The sequence below is a fragment of the Heterodontus francisci genome, chromosome 17 (genome assembly GCF_036365525.1).
Source record: "Heterodontus francisci isolate sHetFra1 chromosome 17, sHetFra1.hap1, whole genome shotgun sequence".
Lineage (NCBI taxonomy): Eukaryota > Metazoa > Chordata > Chondrichthyes > Heterodontiformes > Heterodontidae > Heterodontus > Heterodontus francisci.
Genome location: NC_090387.1, coordinates 50,381,123 through 50,401,731, shown reverse-complemented (window position 1 = coordinate 50,401,731; position 20,609 = coordinate 50,381,123). Strand labels below are relative to the sequence as shown.

Genomic DNA, 20,609 nt, shown 5'->3' with positions numbered 1-20,609 from the left:
GATGCGCAGAGGTAGACTAGAGGAGGAGTACATAGAATGTTTTTGGGATCATTTCTTGGAACAATACATTCTGCAATCAACCATAGAGCAGGCTACACTGAATCTGGTATTGTGCAACGAGATAGGATTAATTAATGACCTCATAGTTAAGGCGCCCCGAGGTACCAGCGATCACAATATGACTGAATTTTGCATTCAGTTTGAGGGAGAGAAGAGTGGGTCCACGACTAGTATTTTAAACTAAGGGCAATTGAGGGCATGAAAACAGAGCTAGCTAAAGTGAACTGGCAAATCAGGTTAAGGGATAGGTCAATGGAGATGCAGTGGCAGACATTTAAGGTGATATTTCAGAATACACAGAATAGATACATTTCAACGGGAAAGAAAAATTCCAAGGGTGGGAGCTGCAACTCGTGGTTAACTAAAACAGTTAAAGATAGTATCAAACTTAAAGAAAAAGCCTAGAATTGCACAAAGATGGGAGGCAGGTCAGAAGATTGGATAGAATATAAAAAACAGCAAAGAACGACTAAAAGATTGATAAGGAAGGTAAAATTTAGAGTACGAAAGAAAGCTAGCTAGAAATATAAAGACAGATAGTAAGAGTTTCTAAAGATATTTTTAAAAAAAGAGTTAAAGTGAGCGTTGGTCCTATAAAAAGTAAGTCTGGGGAATTAATAATGCATAATGAGGTGGCAGATGAATTGAACCGATATTTTGCATCGGTCTTCACTATTGAGGATACAAGCAACATCCCAGTATTAGTTGTAAGTCGGGAAATGGAAGGGAGGGAGGAACTCAAGAAAATTACAATCATCAGGGAAGTGGAACTGCAAACTGTTGGAGCTACAGGCTGATAAGTCCCCGGGTCCTGATGGACTTCATCCTAGGGTGTTAAAAGAAGTGGTTAGTGAGATAGTTGATGCGTCATTTTTAATTTTCCAAAATTCTCTAGATTTGAGGAGGTTCCGTTGGATTGGAAAATAGCGAACGTAACTCCTTTATTCAAAAAGGGAGGGAGGCTGAAAGCAGGAAACTGCAGGTCAGTTAGCTTAACATCTGTCTTCGGGAAAATGTTAGAAGCTATTGTTAAAGACATTACAGCAGGGCACTTAGAAAAATTCAAGGTAATCAGGCAGAGTCAACATGGTTTTGTGAAAGGGAAATCATGATTAACCAATTTATTGGAGTTCTTTGAGGGAGTTACATGTGCTGTGGATAAAGGAAAATCAGTGGATATACTGTACTTGAATTTCCAGAAGGCATTTGATAAGGTGCCACATCAAAGGTTATTGCAGAAAATAAAAACTCATTTTCTGATTGGCAAGATGTAACAAGTAGTGTGCCACAGGGATCTGTGATGGGGCCTCAACTTTTTACAATTGATATAAATGACTGAGATGAAGGGACCGAAGAAATGGTTGCTAAATTTGCTGATGGCACAAAGATAGGTAGGCAAGTAACTTGTGAAGAGGACATAAGGGAGCTACAAAGGGATATAAATAGGTTAAGTGAGTGGGCAAAGACCTGGAAAATGGAGTATAATGTGGGAAATTGTCCACTTTGGCAGGAAGAATAAAGCAGCATATAATCTAAATGGTGAGAGATTGCAGAGCTGAGATGCAGAGGGATCTGGGTGTCTCAGTGCATGAATCACAAAAGGTTAGTATGCAGGTACAGCACGTAATTAGGAAAGCTAATAAAATGTTATCGTTTATTGCAAGGGGAATTGAATACAAAAGTAGGAGGTTATGCTTCAGCTATACAGGGCATTGGTGAGACCACATCTGGAGTACTGTGTACAGTACTGGTCTCCTTATTTAAGGATGGATGTAAATGCATTGGAGGCAGTACAGAGAAGGTTTACTAGACTAATCCCTGGAATGGGCAGGCTGTCTTCTGAGGAAAGATTGGACAGGCTAGGCTTGTATCCGCTGGAATCTAGAAGAGTAAGAGGCAACTTGATTGAAACATAAGATCCTGAAGGGTCTTGACAAGGTCGATGTAGAAAGGATGTTTCCCCTTGTGGGAGAGTCTAGAACTAAGGGTCACTGTTTAAAAATAAGGGGTCGCCCTTAGAGAGATGAGGAGAAATTTTTTCTCTGAGGGTCGTGAGCCTTCAGAATTCTCTTCCTCAAAAGGCGGTGGAAGCAGAGTCTTTGAATATTTTTAAGGCAGAGGTAGATAGATTCTTGATAAGGAAGGGGGTGAAAGGTTATCGTGTGGAAATGTGGAGTAATCAGTTTAGCCATGAACTTATTGAATGGCGGAGCAAGCTCAAAGGGCTGAGTGGCCTACTCCTGCTCCTAATTCATACGTTCGTAGCCAAAGAATATAATTAGTTTTAAATAGAAGTGCTTTATAGCCTAACTAGAATTCTCTAATTCTCTAACAATTCCAGCATACATAGGAGGAATTTTAAATGGCCAAGTGACTGTAAAGTGTTTGTCAGTGCAAGCCACAAAGTATTCATGTTTACTCAGCAAGGTAAAGGATAGGTCCTAAATCTATACCTATTTGAATTTACGAGACTCTTTGTCCCCAGACCATGTTCTACTGCATTAGATAGTCTACTGTGTCTGCAGTCCAATTTCTAATCAATCGCCATAGAATGTCTTACTTGATTCCAATATTTCAACAATTAACAAAAATACACCAAGTTAATAACACCAAAAGGTTAATATTCTGCAAATCTTTTAAGATGCAAACTAAAGCCCAATATGTAAATAAATAGGTAGAAGATAATTTAACAGGAGCAGATTGTGCTGTACCTTTGTCCTCTCCTTTCCCCAAAGTAAAACATTACGAAAAAAAAGAAACCTAGCAGGATTTCTGAGAATAAAAGCAAATATATTTTTCAGGCATTTTAGACTTTGTCCATGAGATGAGCTGAAGCAATGGGGGTTGCTTCTTGTGTAATGTATCAAAAAGGATAAGAGAAAGAGACCTGACAAATGTGGAGGGACAAGGGCTAAGCATTTTTCGGACGATTTTCACTGTATGCTTACTGGTAGAAGGTCTGAAATGTCATCATTTCTCATATTCCCTGTTTTTCCTTTTTGTGAAACCTTTTGCATCCCATCACCTAGGTTGGAAGGAACATCCTCATCTGCATCAATCATTTCCTCCTCCATTTCAGTCTCTGCCTCAACTTTTGGCATTGCACAGGCAGCCTTCCGAAGTCTCAGAATGATCTGGTTGGCATTCTTATCCAGAGTTTCCGAAAGAATCCTTATAACGGCATTTATTGTGTCTGTTTGACTGCTGGTAGGAACAACACTCTTCACATTCCATAGAGTACCTAAAAGCAAATGTTATTTCCAATCATAAATATGTACATGATAAATCAATGCACTCCAGTAACTGCAGATTTGAAACTCATCAAACCACAAGACACCATTGTCCCTCACCACTCAATTTGTGTAGCATAACAATTACATTGCCTATAGGCAAAGTATCGTATCCTATTACACCTTGTTTACTTGATTAACAATTTACCATTTGTGGAATTTAATGGCATCTCTGCACTGACACATATGCATACAGAGAATGAACTGTGCAAATTTCTCATCCATTTAGCAATATTCAGCAATAACGAAAAATAGAAATTTCCAGAACCCAAATTTATATTAAAAGCATTTCCACAAGATTTTCTGAAATTAAACAGACAAGGTGCATCACTTGGAAATTCATGACTTATGCAGATGTATTTTATATATATTCTACGACTGAATTGTTGCTTGTCATTATATGCAGGCTCTGCTTTTATTTTTTTTTAAATTTAGAGATACAGCACTGAAACAGGCCCTTCGGCCCACCGAGTCTGTGCCGACCAACAACCACCTGCATTAATCCCATATTCCCTACCACATCCCCACAATTCTCCTACCACCTACCTACACTAGGGGCAATTTACAATGGCCAATTTACCTATCAACCTGCAAGTCTTTGGCTGTGGGAGGAAACCGGAGCACCCGACGGAAACCCACACGGTCACAGGGAGAACTTTCAAACTCCGCACAGGCAATACCCAGAACTGATCCCCGGTCGCTTGAGCTGTGAGGCTGCGGTGCTAACCACTGCGCCGCCCAAATGCTTTGTAAATGATTTTGCTTTGTTTTATTGAAATTGGTCCTTTACTGAATGCTTATGATAAAAGATAAAGTTAGAATCGCACCCTTCCCCTACTCCCCACAGCCATTTACAGATAAGACCACTTCTCAAATATTGTACTGATTTATTTTGACCTGCAATATTTAAAAATGTATTTACAATCAGGCTTTTTGCAGTAAATCTATATCCAAATAATACAACTGCATAAATGTATAATCAGAGACACAAAATGAATGTTTTCTCTTCTTGGATAGATGGCCTTGAGAGGATTTCAGTTTGCTTTTCCTTTACACATTTTACCTGCTACAAGTGTCCTCAACAGCAGACTTTCTGTGGTATCTTCCGAGGACAGAAGCACCATTTCCAACATTTGGAGGGCCGAGGGAATTAAGGACGGCAAAAGCTCGGTATTGTCTTCAGTGATTGTCTGCAAACAATAAGCTGTGGATTGAAGCATTGAATCCACCTTAGTTACATTCAGTCACGTGCATAAAAAGTTTACGTATAAACAGTGAACAAACTGCTGAGACTGCAAGATTCTTACTAATTTATGCATCATTACAGCTAGCTTATATGAATTAGAAGTGTGGTTTGATGCAGGTCAGGTTCTGCACCTCGATGTGCACACACTGTTCCTTTAACACTAGTCTTGATAGTTCAAAATGTCAGAACTGCATCCAAAGCTTAGCAATTATATCCAGTCAGCATCAGAGCCACACAAACACCAGTAAGGATCCAGGTTCAAAACCAGTCTGTGCTGGACTCAGGCAGGTGGCAATAGGAATGCTGCAATTAACCTCAATAACTCAGGGATTCAGGAAGGGAAATCAACTGGGGCTCTCCATTCTGACTGCCATCCAGTGACTGCCTTGCTACAAATACATTTGTGTGGAATTTGGCCGAGAACAGAATTGGGTTCATGATGAACTGAAATGAGCATTTTACCAACTGCATCTTTTGAAGTTTTTTTTAATTAGGGACTCATCGAAATGAGGAAGTTATGCATAACCTACTTAAAAATGAGGTCAAAACCAGGAAAGGAAGCCCATTGTGCACTAAATCTGTGGCAGCAGCTGTGGCAGATGTTGTTTGCATTATACTTCACCAGAGATTTCACCTACCTGAAGTCAGTGAGCCAGGCTGCCTCTAGTCAGGGATCTGCTGTTTTAGCTCCAAGCACAGTAGAGGTGTGCAGAGTCGTGCTACATTGCCTGCTAAAATTCACTCAGTATCCAGCTGTTCAGAGAGCTCATGCTGTGAAAACTAAGCGGGACTTTAAAAAAAGGTTCCATTCAGTAACCCCCACAAAGAGGCCTGTGAGGAAGCACACAGAGACTGTGCCTCCCAGTTGTCCACATAGGGCAGTCACAGATGCTCGATGTTGTAGAATAATAGTCCCACGCTGCATTGAATTCATGCCAGGGTAGCCATTTTGCATCCTGCCTACTCAGGGGAAGGGCAATAAGGAGCCACAGAACCAGCACCCTAACTTGATGTACAGTGCACTTTGCAGGGTCTGACTGCTTCAGCTAGGCAGCAGTCAACAAGTAAAGACAGCTGTTGGACAAGATCACATACAGCTGGCAGCAGACCTGGCTAACCATACAAGATGTTTGTTGGGAGGGGCCAGCTCAGACGGTGCAGTGCTACCCAGGCAACACCTGCAGTCTTTGCCAAGCAGTACGCGAGACTGCAGGAAAGGCAAGATGCTGCAGCTGTAAAGTGCTGGAGCAGTACGTCTTTCAGGCTGAAATGCTGGAGCCAGACCAGAAAGCTTGCTGGGATATTTCCTGTCTATTGATTGGATTTTGGTAGTCATTTTAATTTATTTACTGCTTGTTGGGCAGAATCTGGCTAATTGGAGCTATATAAATCATCTGAACCTGGACTATTTCATAGCTATGTAGATTATGGCTTGCAAATTCTTTTTCATCTCTGCTGTCATGAATTATATTCAAAAAGGTCATATAAAAGCAAGACCAGTCAGGTAGACTGGAAGATGCATCATCTTATTGATCTGCAAGTGAGAAAGGACACAGTTTATCCAGGTAAATAAAATGGAAGGTGACAAAGTTAACCACTGGGAGAAGCTGATCACTGGCAGCAAAAATCCCACGATACAAAGAATCTAGGTTTTAAATCCTATTAATGACATCAACCAGGGAGACATATCTAACCCCCAGCATGCAATGGATCTTCAATGATTATCTGCTCACATTTGATTGAGCTGCAACTGGCAGAAAATGTTCTGTGAATATATATATTCTTTACGAATTTGCACAGACTGAAAAATAAACGGTCGCCAATTAGTGTGAAAACACACAGATTTCACAGACACCAATGATAACGAGTAGATATGCTCTGTTTCACCAGGCAGCAGTGATCCCTGTGCTTCTATATGCTTTGGAGACTTGGACAACCTATAGCAGGCACCTCAAAGCACTGGAGAAGTACCAGAGGTGCCTCCACAAGATCCTCCAAATAGTGGCAAAAAAAGTGATTCAACAGCAGCGGCCTCTCCCACATCAACCTGCCCAGCATCGGGGCGCTAATAGATTACTTCTGGAATCTACTGGTTCAAAGTTAGTCATTTCTTTTGTTATTGAAGATACACATTTAAAGAATTATAAATCTGGTTCAAATAATGTAAATCACAAGAATGCATCTTCAACTGTTTGTAAATGTAATTTGTACCTACAGATTGAATTATATCATTGTATCTCAATCCCAAGTTCTCCTTTTAGAGTCCTTTAAAAAAAAAATCTACGCAGGTGTTTCTGTTTTTAAAAGCTTTCAACCAAGCATAGCTTGCAATAAAATGGTGACGAACTAAAAGCGTTACTGCTAACAGCAATAGTGGGCCTGAAGGTTAACAGCATTACAAGCAGTGCAGCATATTTTGAGGTTTGTGCAATACATAACCAATTAACTGACTTGTAATTAAGACAGACAGGTGGATCGTATTCTACCACGGGCTGCTGAAATTATTGTAATCAAAGCACTACAATGTATTTTAGATAGCTTCACTTGGGAATTCAGATCCAGGTCGACCTAGAAATGCAATCCAAACAACTAGTGCTTCATGAATCGCCATAACAACACATGAAAGCAAGTAAATCCACAACTGAATTGAAACTGTATATATTTTATGATTAAGAGAAAGCAACAACAGATAAGCACTAATCCACAGATCATCCCACCCCACACCATGCCTTCTTTTGGGAAAAAAAAACAGGAGCAACGCTTCAAAAATAAAGCATTCTCTACTTACTTGAGCAAACACAGTTGTTGATTCTTTCCACACACCCCCACTCCCACCCCAAGAGTGTGCCTGCTTTTTTGTTGAGATACACAATCAGAAGCAACGTTCTTTCCACAGAATTATTTGTTAACATACAGCAAACATCCAGTGGAGAATGAGCAAATAAACAGTCGCCAATTAGTGTTAAAACAGACAGATTTCATAGACACCAATGATAATGAGTGGATATGCTCTGTTTTACCGGGCAGCAGTGATCTCTGCACTCCCATATGCTTTGGAGCCTTGGACAACCTACAGCAGGCACCTCAAAGCACTGGAGAAGTACCACCAGAGCTGCTTCCGCAAGATCCTCCAAATACAGTAGCAAGAAAGGCAACCCAACAGCAGCATCCTCTCCCACGCCAACCTACCCAGCATCGGGGCACTAATCATCCAAAACCAGCTCCGCTGGGCGAGGACATGTTGTCCACATGCCTTACACCAGACTCTTGAAGCAGCTGTTCTACTTGGAACTTGGTCACAGCAGAAGACTCCCAAGAGGAAAGCGGAAATGCTTTACAGATGTATTTAAAGATACATGTATGTCTCTATGACAAAACATCCCTAAAGAGATCAAACACCCCTAACAACTCATGGGAGTCCCAGACTCCTGACTGTCCTAGATGGAGAAAGCTCATTCAAAAAGGCATCGTACACCTCGAGGGACTTCGTTGGGAACGTGAGGAGACAAAGTCGAGTCATCAGAGGGAGAACACAAACCTCCAAATTATTCATCTACCTGACCCTCCAAGCACCACCTGCCCCTCATGTGACAGAGTCTACAGATCACACATTGGATTAATCAGCCATCTCAAAATCCGTCAAACCAAAGTAGAAGCAAGTCATCATCGATTCCGTGGGACTGTTGAAGCAGGATCAGGGGGTTACCCTGGCTGACATCACATCATGTCCAGAATATCCAACACAGCTTGTTGTGATGCCACAAACATATAATCAAGTCCTGATAACTTCAAAATGTTGTACGATTGTGTTACTTTAAATAGGCACCTGAAAGCAATTTTAAAAGTATCAATACCATCATTCAGACTTTCTGTATTTTTTCCCACTATTTTTTATTGCTATCCTAAAATGTTCAAGTATGGACAACTTTCATAAATTTAATATGCTTTACACCACTAGATGGCATGAAATCTGATCAGGTCATATTTCAGTTTCTTACGTGCCACTTTGTAATGAACTCAACCAACTGCATTCAAGGAGAAACAGTTGGTAAACTCCATAATGGAACTTTTAGCTTGACAAAAGAACGGGGGGGGGGGGGTTTATTTTCAAAAATGAGCAGTCAGTTTTATGCTCAAATTAAAACAGATACACATATTTTAGCTTGCGGAAATTGATGGAATTGCAAAGGGCAGAGTTATATTGTATTACCTGCCTTACTCCATATTCAAAGAAACCGGATACAAAAAGATTTCCCCCCCACCTCCCCACCTCACACTTAAAGCAGTGAAAGATACATGGCTAGGGAAAGACAACAGGGAAAAGGAGGAGGATCGCTTTTGGAATTGCTTTAGATAAGTGCCATAGACACCAAGTAGTTCCTTCTTCCTTCAGTCCGTTAACACCCTATCTTTGCCTTTCAACACACCATTAACATATTGTTTGCCTTTGCTCCATGACCTTCTGGTCAGCTATTCTGTGACCTTGTCCTATCTACACCTTCTCCTTTGTTATCTCTCGCTCCACCCCCGCTTTACTTGCTTATAACCTTTCACATTTCTAATATTTGCTAGTTCTGAAGAAGGGTCACTGACCTGAAACATTAATTCTGCTTCTCTCTCCACAGATGCTGCCAGACCTGAGTATTTCTAGCATTTCTTGTTTTTATTTCAGATTTCCAGCATCCGCAGTATTTTGCTTTTATTAAAGTAGTTATTTCTGTCCTGTAAACTGTTATGATTGTATTCATTGCAAAAAAATGTAGCAAAGCAAGCTGTGTAAAATTACTTCAGAACCACGGTCCTTTCCCATTAGCCACCAGAAGTTTCAGGAGAAAAAGCCTTTATTTGAGACATTGTTTCATTCCACAGCCAATTAATAGCCTGATAATTCAAGGCCCAAGATTAAATTAAAATTCAATCCTATTAAAATTTTTGGAACTTTTCTATCCATCTTTAATTTAGATCTTTCTTGGGACTCATTTTATATATAGACTCCCCATGTCGTTCAAAGTGATTTCACTAGCCTTGTTAGGTAAATAAAACATTCAGACAGACACTCTGGGCAGCGGTTAGCACCGCAGCCTCACAGCTCCAGCAACCCGGGTTCAGTTCTCGGTACTGCCTGTGCGGAGTTTGCAAGTTCTCCCTGTGACCGCGTGGGTTTCCGCCGGGTGCTCCGGTTTCCTCCCACAGCCAAAAGACTTGCAGGTTGATAGGTAAATTGGCCAAAGTAAATTGCCCCTAGTGTAGGTAGGTGGTTGGAGAATGGTAGGGATGTGGTAAGGAATATGGGATTAATGTATGATTAGTGTAAATGGGTGGTTGTTGGTCAGCACAGACTCGGTGGGCCGAAGGGCCTGTTTCAGTGCTGTATCTCTCTATGACTCTAAATATGATCAGAAACCACTGTTAATTATTATTCAGCTCCTGGACTTATTCTTATGCCTCCACAGGATCTCTCTTAAATCCTTGATAAGTGAAAAAACATTACATCAGAACATATCCTCATTTTAAACTATTAATTTATTAAATAATGAAGATGTAATATAATAGACAAAAATAGCAAACCATCTCAAAGTAACATAAATCATGAGCTTTTGAACATCATCCCAATAAGTTTAAGACATTTTTTTTTTTTAAAAACAGCACGATGTCACTCATTGAACGTGCCAGCAGCTGATGCTTGCAAGTTGGCTCCCTTATCTCATTTCCAAGTAATAGAAAATCATACAACAGATCAGGAAATAATTTTGGAGTTTGAATGTTAAAAATAAACGCTTTTCTGATTTGAAATCTGAAAGCAATGTAATGCATGAATTCTAATGAAATAACTTTTGATAGGATAAACAATACCGAGATATTTCTTTATATGTTTTGTCTATAACTGCAATCATACATATTCTGTTCCTCCCCAATCCTTAATTAATGAACAAAAAGGTAATGCTTAAATTCTTTATTGGGGTAATTTTCTTCAAAAATACAATTTAGGTAATTATGTTCAAACATTTTTAATAAAATACCAATTTCAAAGTGGAATCTTCACTTTTGCAATTTATTTTGAATAATTACAGCACCTACCATTGTTCATTTACAATAAATAATTATACAATACTAATTATCATGGATGAAGTTCAAAAATTCATAGTTTGCGTTGCTTGAGATGGTTTGCTTTTATTTCATTATTATATTACAGAATTATTTAATAGATTTGCTTAACTGTTTAAAATGAGGTTAGGGTCTGATGTAATGGCCATCACTTAGCAAGGATTGAAGAGCGATCCTGCCATAATCTGTCAGCAGTGAGCAAGGAAAACAGAATTATTCATTTTCCATGAACAATCATAAAAAAAAAGTTGCTTTCTCTGGACAGGTCTCTAATGGACTTCTTTCCAAATTCTTTAATTAGAAATGTCCACCCCTTCCTCAGTTTCCCACCTCATCCATATCATAGCCTCTTACTGAGAGCATCATCATGGCACACCTACGCATATATAAAGAGTTTTGCATCCAGGATGCATCTGTGATACTTTGTTTTTGATACAAAATAATTTTAGATAGAGAAAGCAAATCCAATTATAAAATTTGAAACTTGCAAACAATATACTGGCCTCAAGTTCACTGGAAGAATTTACAAGCAACTAAAATTATCTAGATTTGCATGGCGAATACTTGCGGAGTGGCCTTAAAAGCACAGGACAGATTAGCAGTTATCGCAAACATTCTCCAGGGTCAAACTACCCAGGAGCACAGTCATGGGCCATCTGCTGGTAACTTTATTTATATGACCTGAGTTTTAACATCTTCAATTCAAAAATGATCCCATTTTCCAAAGTGATTAAATCAGAAGCAAGTCATTGAAGAATAAATTTGAAGATACGCGAAGAGCTAAAATGCTTTGGATGACATCTTGAGCATTGCAGGAGCAACCCATTTTGAAAAGAAACTGTACCAGTTCTAAAAGAAATCATTTATCTTCAGCTGAAATTTGCTTACATAGTTTTCATGAAGATAACTAGAAGGCATCAATGGAAAGAAACCCCTGTAATCAATTGTACAAGTTTCGATGGAACTGAGTATTTTAAAATAACTTATCCAGTAGAATTAAACGAGACACAAGCAATTCCAACACTGGCAATATTTAAAATACAATTCATGTTGCTTGTCTGCCTGCAATCGTCTTTACAGGTCTGTTTGATAACTTGGTTTCAAATGTTTGGCTTCAACTCAAGATAGCAAATTTTCAGAATTCTCACCAATCTGTGCCCCTTTTGCAACCTCTGAATGCTCCCATAAATTCTTGCCCTTTTAATTACAAAAACAGAGCTCAATTGCCATTCTCACTCCCAAACCTGCTCACAGAAAAGTTCCATAAACAGCAGTGTGATAATGTCCAGATAATTTTGTTTTAATGATGCTGCTTGACTGATAAATGTTGGCTTGGCCAGGAGAACGCCCCTGCTCTTCTTTGAATAGTGCCACGCAATCATTTACGTCCACAAGACAGCAGATGGGATCTCAATCAAAAGATGGCACCTCTGGCAACACAGCATTCTCTCAGTCCTACACTGCAGTGTTGGTCTAGATTATAGGCTCAAGCTTCTGGAGTGGGACTTGAACCCACAACCTTCTGACTCAGAGGCGAGAGTACAACCAACTAAGCCACGGTTGGTGCTAATAGTTAGTATGTACAAGGCAGGTAAGTCATTTTAGAACTTAATTGATTAGTGTACAGTATGAACCAATACTCTCACAAAACGTTTTCCATCTTTTCAACAAAGCTCTTTGTATGTTTGAATGCGATTTCTCTTCTAGGCTCTGTTTCAGCTAAAATAACTGGAGCGATACACAATTGTACTGTCACTTACTAAACCAACCACCTAATTTTTCAACATGGACAATGTGCAAGATATATTACTGCTGTCACTGGGCAATGACTATTCAGATGAGCTATTCGGCACAAAGCAATCAGGAAATCAAACAGATACCTAGGAAAATACGTGAATAGCATTCCCCAGGGTAGTTTCAATAAGGAGCTCCCCTCTTACAAATCATCCTAGAATTCATTTATGAAGCATTCACATGAAAATTTTACAGAAAGAAAAATAAACCCCATCTACACATTGTGTGTAGGCAGTCCTCCCATTAGGGGATTTAAAGTCCATCTCCTTTGCATATATTAAGTGTCAGCTTGACTCCATTGGGAGCATTTTTTCCTGAGTCAGAAGGATATGGGTTCAAGTAATATAATCTAGGCTAACACTTCAATGCAGTATTGAGGGAATTCTGCCTTGTCACAGAGTTCTTTGAAGCAGAAATAAAACTGAAGCCGCAGCAATCTGTTCCAGTGGTTCAGGTGGACAGCATTATTCACAGAGCAGAGGAACTCTCCCAAACGAGTGGACCAACACTCCTCCTTCAATCATAAAAAACAGAATAACTGGTCATTCATCTCATTGCTGTTTTGAGGATCTTTTGCCACCTGCATTTGCCTACAATAATAACAGTGCTTTTCAAGGGTGATCAGTTGAATGTGAAGAGCTTTGAGATGTTTCAAATGACATGAGAATGCATTATACAAGAGCTAGTCTTTCCTAAATATTGAAGTTAACTACAAATGCACCAATGTAGCATGTTACTAATGTCAAAATTGATCCAAGGAAGCCACAGAGTGCTCCACTAAGGCCCAATTTGACCACATGCCGAACGCAAAAAATATATCTTGTGACTTCACAATGATTATTCACATTGCAATTTTCCATCAACAGCCTTGACCTATAGCTTCCTGGTCTCAATTAAACAAAACAGGCATATGCATGCAGTTAAGAGTATGAATAGAATTAGCATTAGAACAGAATAGCATTGAATAGTATGAAGAACACTACAAAAAAGGTAGTTCCATGAGCTCACACAATAGGACACCATACCGACCAAGCTCTACAATATTTGACAGAGTAAACATGGCGTAAGGGCCGACACACACAACTGCACTCCTGTGCAATTCTTGTCATCATGTTGTAGCAGCACATCATAATACTGGAAAAGGTGCAGCAAAAAGCTACCCATGTGGTATCAGACATCTGAGCTACAATCAGCTGCGTTTGAGTTTGTTTATGACAAAGATGAAGAATGGATGTTACTGAATCAGTTAAGATCCTTAAAGAGCATTGACAAGATGAGACTTAGAAACTGTTTACCATGGCCTTGTGGTTGACAACAAGTGGGGAAGGAAGAAGTTCAGAAGGAAGGAAGGTAAAATGAGATCAGATACAAGAGCGTGATAGTGTTTAGAATGGACTCCCCGGTGAGGCAACGAGGTTAAGTTTCAAGCGGGAGCAGGACTGTCATTTGGTGAGAAAAATCACTTGGAGCGACATCAGTTGTGAAAGTATTTTCTAATTTTGAAGTCTGAGGCTGGCAAGATGGACCAAACATTTGTCCTTTCCTATACACTGCTATGTTAAAACTTATGTCCCACTCAGATCTAAGTCAATGATAGTTTAATCATTAGTTGGTATTGTCACTGTCAATGCTTCGAAAGCAGTCATCAGGATCCACCATTGAAACATTTTTTTTTTTAAAGACAGAAAATAATTAAACGGGAATTAAACATGAAAACTGTTCAAATTTTACTCAAGGTTGCTAATGGTTTTCCCTCTAATTATTCTTTTTGTTTAACCTACTGTATGAAGTGAGTCATATCTTAAAATTTTACCATAAATCCAACACGCTCACAACACACTAAATTATTTTTGTTAAGACTACTCACCTGCAGAAATGGCTAGCTCTACGTTGGTGTTGAATTGTCTCAAGCACGGAATGCAGACATCCAATAAACCTTCTTTGTTAAAGACAGACACTGCTGTGCTGCTGCTCTCACTATGAAAACAAGAGAAAAATGCCAATCAACCCTTCTCTTCAATACAATTACAGTACATTATATTAGTTTAGTTTACAGGGCTGAGACCCCTTCATGTCTGTATACAAAGTATTCACCTTTTCAATCTAAGCTCACAGAATTCGGCACCTCATCATCAGGCATATTTCTCAAACAAAATACGCCCGTGAGCAGCAAAATAATGTTTACATTAATTTGTAAAAATGGAAGTCACTTTGGGAGCAACTGTCTTCATCAAAGCAGCAGCAATTCCTAGCTGATGCTTGGAGGACAATTGTTAGTTGGTAACCTGAAAGGCAGCAAAAAATTTTGTGGCTGCTGTGTTAGAACAGCATACATCAATGTCCAACTTTAGGTATTACTTGATTATTCCACTGGGCTGTTTTGAGCAGAACCAATAGCAGAATCCAACATCCTGCAGTAGATGTTCCAAATCTTCACCCATCAAGATGCCTGGTCCCTGGGTAGAGAGCTGAAAACTATGGGTGTGCTGCCCACAACTCTCTATCCATTGAAATCAATGGATAGAAATAGTGAGCAGTGCACCCATGATTTTCTGATCCACGTCCTTAATGGACCCAGTACCTTGCTGCTGGCAAGGGCTCAGGAATTCTATCTGCAGTATTTTGCAATGTACTGTTAAAGAATTTATAAGAATGTACAATGCTGCAGGAGGTGAAATGAACACTTCTGCTTGATTTCTTACCAAATGCCATCATGGGCATTTTCCAAAACATAAACTACTTACCTTAAAAGTGATAATAAAGTTTGCACTGCAAAATCATTAAAGAGCGATCAAGAAAATCTGCACTAAAATATTTGCACATTAATGACAGCTTACTGTTAATTACTCTGACTCTTTGCATTTGATGAAAAATAAACTTACCATAAATTCCAGAGAAGGTGGATGGCCTCATTGGCTATGTCCTCTACATAGTTTTTATCTGCACCTTTCTGTTTTTGTGGACTGACCACATTTGCATCTAATCCCGTACAACACTGTAACCAAAAAGCAACAGAAATAGTTCATTGGGATTTAAGTTAGTTATGTTCTTCTCAGCATGTACTTGAAGAGGACAAATTGAAAAAGTAACATGTTGCCATGGAATTCAAACATCTGAGCCATTTAGTGCTACACTGCAACAATTCCCAATATGAGAGTTCCAATTCTCAATTGCGCCAATGTCAGGGTACCAGGATTTTTCCACAGCTGCTTCCCCTCCTCTCTGAGCAGTTGACTATATAGACGCCAAAGGCCAATATTCCACACATTCTCCGATACCAACACACCACAAGTTTGCTGGCGATGCAAAGACGGGGAAGTAAACTGTGAGGAGGACGCAAAAAGGCTGCAAAAGGATTTAAACAGGTTAAATGAGTGGGCAAGAACGTGGCAGATGGAATATAATGTGGAGAAATGTGAAGTTATCCACTTTGGTAGGAAAATTGAAAAGCAGAATATTTTTTAAATGGCGAGAGACTGGGAAATGTATTCAGAGAGATTTGTGTGTCCTTGGGTACACAAAACACAAAGTTAACATTCAGGTACAGCAAGCAATTAGGAAAACAAATGGTGTGTTATACTCCAACCACTTTGTAATAAAGGCTAGGAGTAAAGAAGTCTTACTGAAATTGTATAGGGCCTTGGTAAGACTACAGCTGGAGTACTGCGTACAGTTTTGGTCTCCTTACCCAAGGAAGAATGTACTTGTCTTACAGGGAGTGCAAAGAAGGTTCACTAGACTGATTCCTAGGGAGGGGACTGACCTGTGAGGACAGATTGAGTAGACTAGTAGACTAGGCCCATATTCCCTGGAGTTTAGATGAATGAGAAATGAGCACAGTGGCGCAGTGATTAGCACCGCAGCCTCACAGCTCCAGCGACCCGGGTTCCATTCTGGGTACTGCCTGTGTGCAGTTTGCAAGTTCTCCCTGTGTCTGCATGGGTTTTCGCCAGGTGCTCCGGTTTCCTCCCACAGCCAGAGACTTGCAGGTTGATAGGTAAATTGGCCATTATAAATTTCCCCTAGTATAGGTAGGTGGTAGGGGAATATAGGGATAGGTGGGGATGTGGTAGGAATATGGGATTAGTGTAAATGGGTGGTTGATGGTCGGCACAGACTCGGTGGGCCGAAAGGCCTGTTTCAGTGCTGTATCTCTAAATAAAAAAATAAAAAACATAAAATTTTGAAGGGTCTTGACAGGGTAGATGCTGGGAGAATGTTTCACTGGCTGAGGAGTCTAGAACTCGGGGTCATAGTGTCAAAATAACAGGTTGGCCATTTAGGACTAAGTTGAGGAGAGGTTTCTTCACTCAAAAGGGTTGTGAATATTTGGAATACTCCACTGCAGAGAGCTGCAGATGCTCAATATATATATATATATATATATTTTCAGGTTAGAGATCGATACATTTTTGGATACTAAGGGAATGAAGGGATGTGGGGGGGATAGTACAGGAAGGCGTAGATGAGGTGGAAGATTTATTAAATGGCAGAGCAGATGCGAGGGGCCAAATGGTTTACTTCTGTTCCTGTTTATATTCTTATGGAGGAAGACGTCAAAGGAAGCAAATTGCAGAAAATATGAAACAAGAGCATATGGATTTGCATTTTACACAAAGAGCTTACCTCCCGCAACAGTGCAATAAGGGGGGTCATAACATCTTGCTTCACCATCTCATCACAAACATCGTATCCTCCACAAGCACTAAGGTTTCTGCTAGAACAAACAATTCATATTAGACATGGACATGTTTACAACCCCACTTCGAAGCATATCACAGAATGGTGTTACAAAAATGCTTCCATTTCTTTTAATTTTTTTTTTTTTGAGTACTTGTGTTTTTAAACCAAGTTCACCAACAGGACTTAAGATATTGTTTGAAAGCCACCTGTTCTAGAGGCCACCTGTGATTTGGGCTCAGAAAACAGCATAACCCTTGGTGACATGGGGAAAAAAATGGTTACAGAGATGCCACGTCAAGGTTTGTGGAGGTCAGGAGGTCGACTCTCGGTTTCGGTTTGAACATTGTTTTCAGTCAGTTGTGGTGTGCACTGTTAGAAGACAGTTGGTGTTTTCCTGCCAAGGAAAAACACCCAGCTCACCTCCTCCTCTACCTCTTTGAAGAGGTCCTGCCAAGATCCAGTGTGGGGAAAAAAATCCCTGGTGCCGTATAGCTCCCGAGGAGCTGGAAACAATCCTGCAATTCAGATGTTTGCTGGCGGATGATGCCACATTTCTCCTAGAAAGCCTACTAGAATAATTCTCAACATCTCCAGAACGGACTGCTTCTGAAATGATCCCAGTGACCCGTCTCCGTATACCCGGATGTCAGACCAAAAAAAAAAAAGGGACAACTGACTTCCTTCCACATCTTTCTTTTATCATCAAGAATTAGCAAGTATTTGGCCAAAGTAGTTTTTTTTGTCTTTTTTTTTGTAACAGACCTCTGCAGAGTGAATTCCTGTCTGTTTTTCCTGTGTGAGTGCGCGCAGTCGGAGAATTTTTAAAAAGGGAACTTTCATATTTTAACCTGCTTTGCTTCGTTACTGGTTAAGTCTTGTTTTATAATAAACTGATAATTTCGTTGTTTATTATAGAAACCTGGTTGGTGTATTTTGTTCAGGGATTAAAAAACCAAAAAAAAAGTATATGATTGGCTGTATCGGTAACTAGATAAACATTTAAACAGATGTTGTGACCTGTGGAGAAGTGGAACTAGAAAAGGCAGTGCACTCTTCCCGCCTCGGTCGTAATAATGGTTACAACAAAGGAGGCAGCCGTTCAGCCTGTTGAGTCTGCCAGCTCTCCACAAGAGCAATTTAGCTAGTCCCACCCCCCTCCCCATAGCCCTCCAAATATTTTCCCCTTCAGGTGTTTATCCAATTCCCTTCTGAAAGCCACAATTGAATCTGCCTCCACCATCCTTTCAGGAGTGTATTCCAGATCCTAAGCACTCACTGTATAAAACGTTTTTCCTCAATGTCACCTTTGGTTCTTTTGCCAATCACTTTAAATCTATGCCCTCTGGTTCTCAACCTTTCTGCCAATGGGAACAGTTTCTCCCTATCTACTATGTCTAGACCCCTCATGATTTGTAACACGTCTATCAAGTCTCCTTTCAACCTTCTCTCTAAGGAGGACAACCCCAGCTTCTCCAATCTATCCATGTAACTGAAGTTGCTCATCCCTGGAATCATTCACGTAAATCTTTTCTGTATCGTCTTTAAAGCCTTCACATCCTTCCTGAAGTGTGGTGCCCAGAATTGGATACAATACTCCAGGTGAGACCGAACCAGTATTTTATGAAGCTTCATCATAACTTCCTTGCTTTTGTACTCTAAAGCCCAGAATCCCATATGCCTTGTTAGCCACTCTCAACCTGCCCTGCCACCTTCAAAGATTTGTGCACATAAACCCTAGGTTTATATGTTCCTGCACCCCATTTAGAATTGCACCCTTGAGTTTATATTGCCTCACCTCGTTCTTCCTGCCATAACACACCACTTCACACACTCTGCGTTAAATTTCATCTGCCACACATCTGCCCATTCCACCAGCCTGTCTATGTCCTCTTGAAGTCGATCTCTATCCTCATTACAGCTTACAATACTTCCAAGTTTTATGTCATCTACAAATTTTGAAATTGTGCCCAGGTCTAAGTCATTAATATAGATCGATAAAGTTGATTTTCAACAAATTACTTAATATTTCTCTTCCCTCCCCCCCTACCCCCACCAAAAAAAGTCTCCCTGTTTGATCAGTTAGGTCCTGGTGCAGTTGTTATAAATCATTATTCCTGGAAAAAAAAAAGACATCCATTATTAAAAAGCTGACAGTCACCAATTGTGTTACAGGAAAATGGTAATTTATAATCTTATAGTTTTGAAATCTTGATATTCTTGTCCCTGTTTGGATAAAAATACTCTCATTCAAGTAAATGTCCTGTCTAAAAAAATATTGAACAATGTTATCACCAAAATCTGACTTGACACATGTAACAACTTATAAAACATTTTGTGCTAACCTGAGTGCACCAGCAGCTGTCTCCCTGACAGCAACACTTGGATCAAGCAACATAGGTCCCAAACACCGAACAGCATCTTTCCGCAGAAATGAAGGGATCACCTTTTTCTCCTGGACAAGTTTTGAAATATTTGCACATGCAAATTCTCGGACATCAGGAGACACGCTCTGTAACTATCAGAGAATAGAATTTCAGTTCATCATAGGGGACGATAAGGTCCTACACTCATACCCACTTATACAACTGATTCTCAATTAATACATCCTGTAGAAAGGCAATGACATTTTGGTCTAGTTTCTTTCTGATCCAATATTCTACATGCGCAGTCTATGGTGGTAACCTTCCTTTACATTAATAACGCCTTTGTCTGTACATGGTATTCTACATTCCTTTACATATCGACGCAATTTGTGAACCAAAATAAGCATACTGCTGGTTCATATAATTAAAGCTTAATGTTGATTAAGGTTTTACACAAAGTAGAGTGCCTTTCAGATTGTATCAGTTAACACGCATTTAACTTCTGCAATGACTTGAACATCACCAGTGAGAAATTCAGTTTTCAATATGATTGATGGTAATGCCTAGAACGAACACCTGTATATAGACAAGGATTATACTAACTTTGCCAATTCAATTAGATTGATTACCATCCGAGCTTCTTGAATTTGCTAAAAGGAATACCATTTTTCCCCTCTTACTTTTGTTATAGTTTAAACAATGTTTGGTAAGCTCTTCGGAGTTAAGGTGTACAGGGAGGCGATGGCATAGTGGTATTGTCACTGGACTAGTAATCCAGAGACCTAGGTTAATGCTCTGGGGACATAGGTTCCCACCACAGCAGTTGGTGAAATTTGAATTCAATTAATAAATCTGGAATTAAAAGCTAGTCTAATGGTAACCATTGTCGATTGTTGTTAAAACCCATCTGGTTCACTAATGTCCTTTAGGAAAGGAAATCTGCCATCCTCACCTGGTCTGGCCTACATGTGACTCTGGACCCACAGCAATGTAGTTGACTCTTAACTGCCCTCTGAAATGGCCTAGCACGCCACTTAATTGTATAAAAACTGCTAAAAAGTCTAAGAA

General features: G+C 39.8%; 1 protein-coding gene across 4 annotated transcripts in view; it reads right to left on the bottom strand.

The window, feature by feature from the left end:
• heatr3 (HEAT repeat containing 3) overlaps positions 1–20,609 on the bottom strand; it is a 54,354-nt gene that overhangs the window by 16,934 nt on the left and 16,811 nt on the right. For 2 of the 4 annotated variants that reach the window (XM_068049410.1, XM_068049412.1), the window contains exons 2-7: positions 19,521–19,693; positions 17,122–17,212; positions 15,378–15,490; positions 14,363–14,472; positions 4,414–4,554; positions 3,009–3,301 (exon numbers count right to left, since the gene is read on the bottom strand). In XM_068049410.1, the coding sequence (XP_067905511.1) occupies positions 3,009–3,301; positions 4,414–4,554; positions 14,363–14,472; positions 15,378–15,490; positions 17,122–17,212; positions 19,521–19,693 (921 nt within the window). The remainder of the gene's footprint in view (positions 1–3,008; positions 3,302–4,413; positions 4,555–14,362; positions 14,473–15,377; positions 15,491–17,121; positions 17,213–19,520; positions 19,694–20,609) is intronic. The other 2 variants (XM_068049411.1, XM_068049413.1) reach the window with 1 other exon arrangement.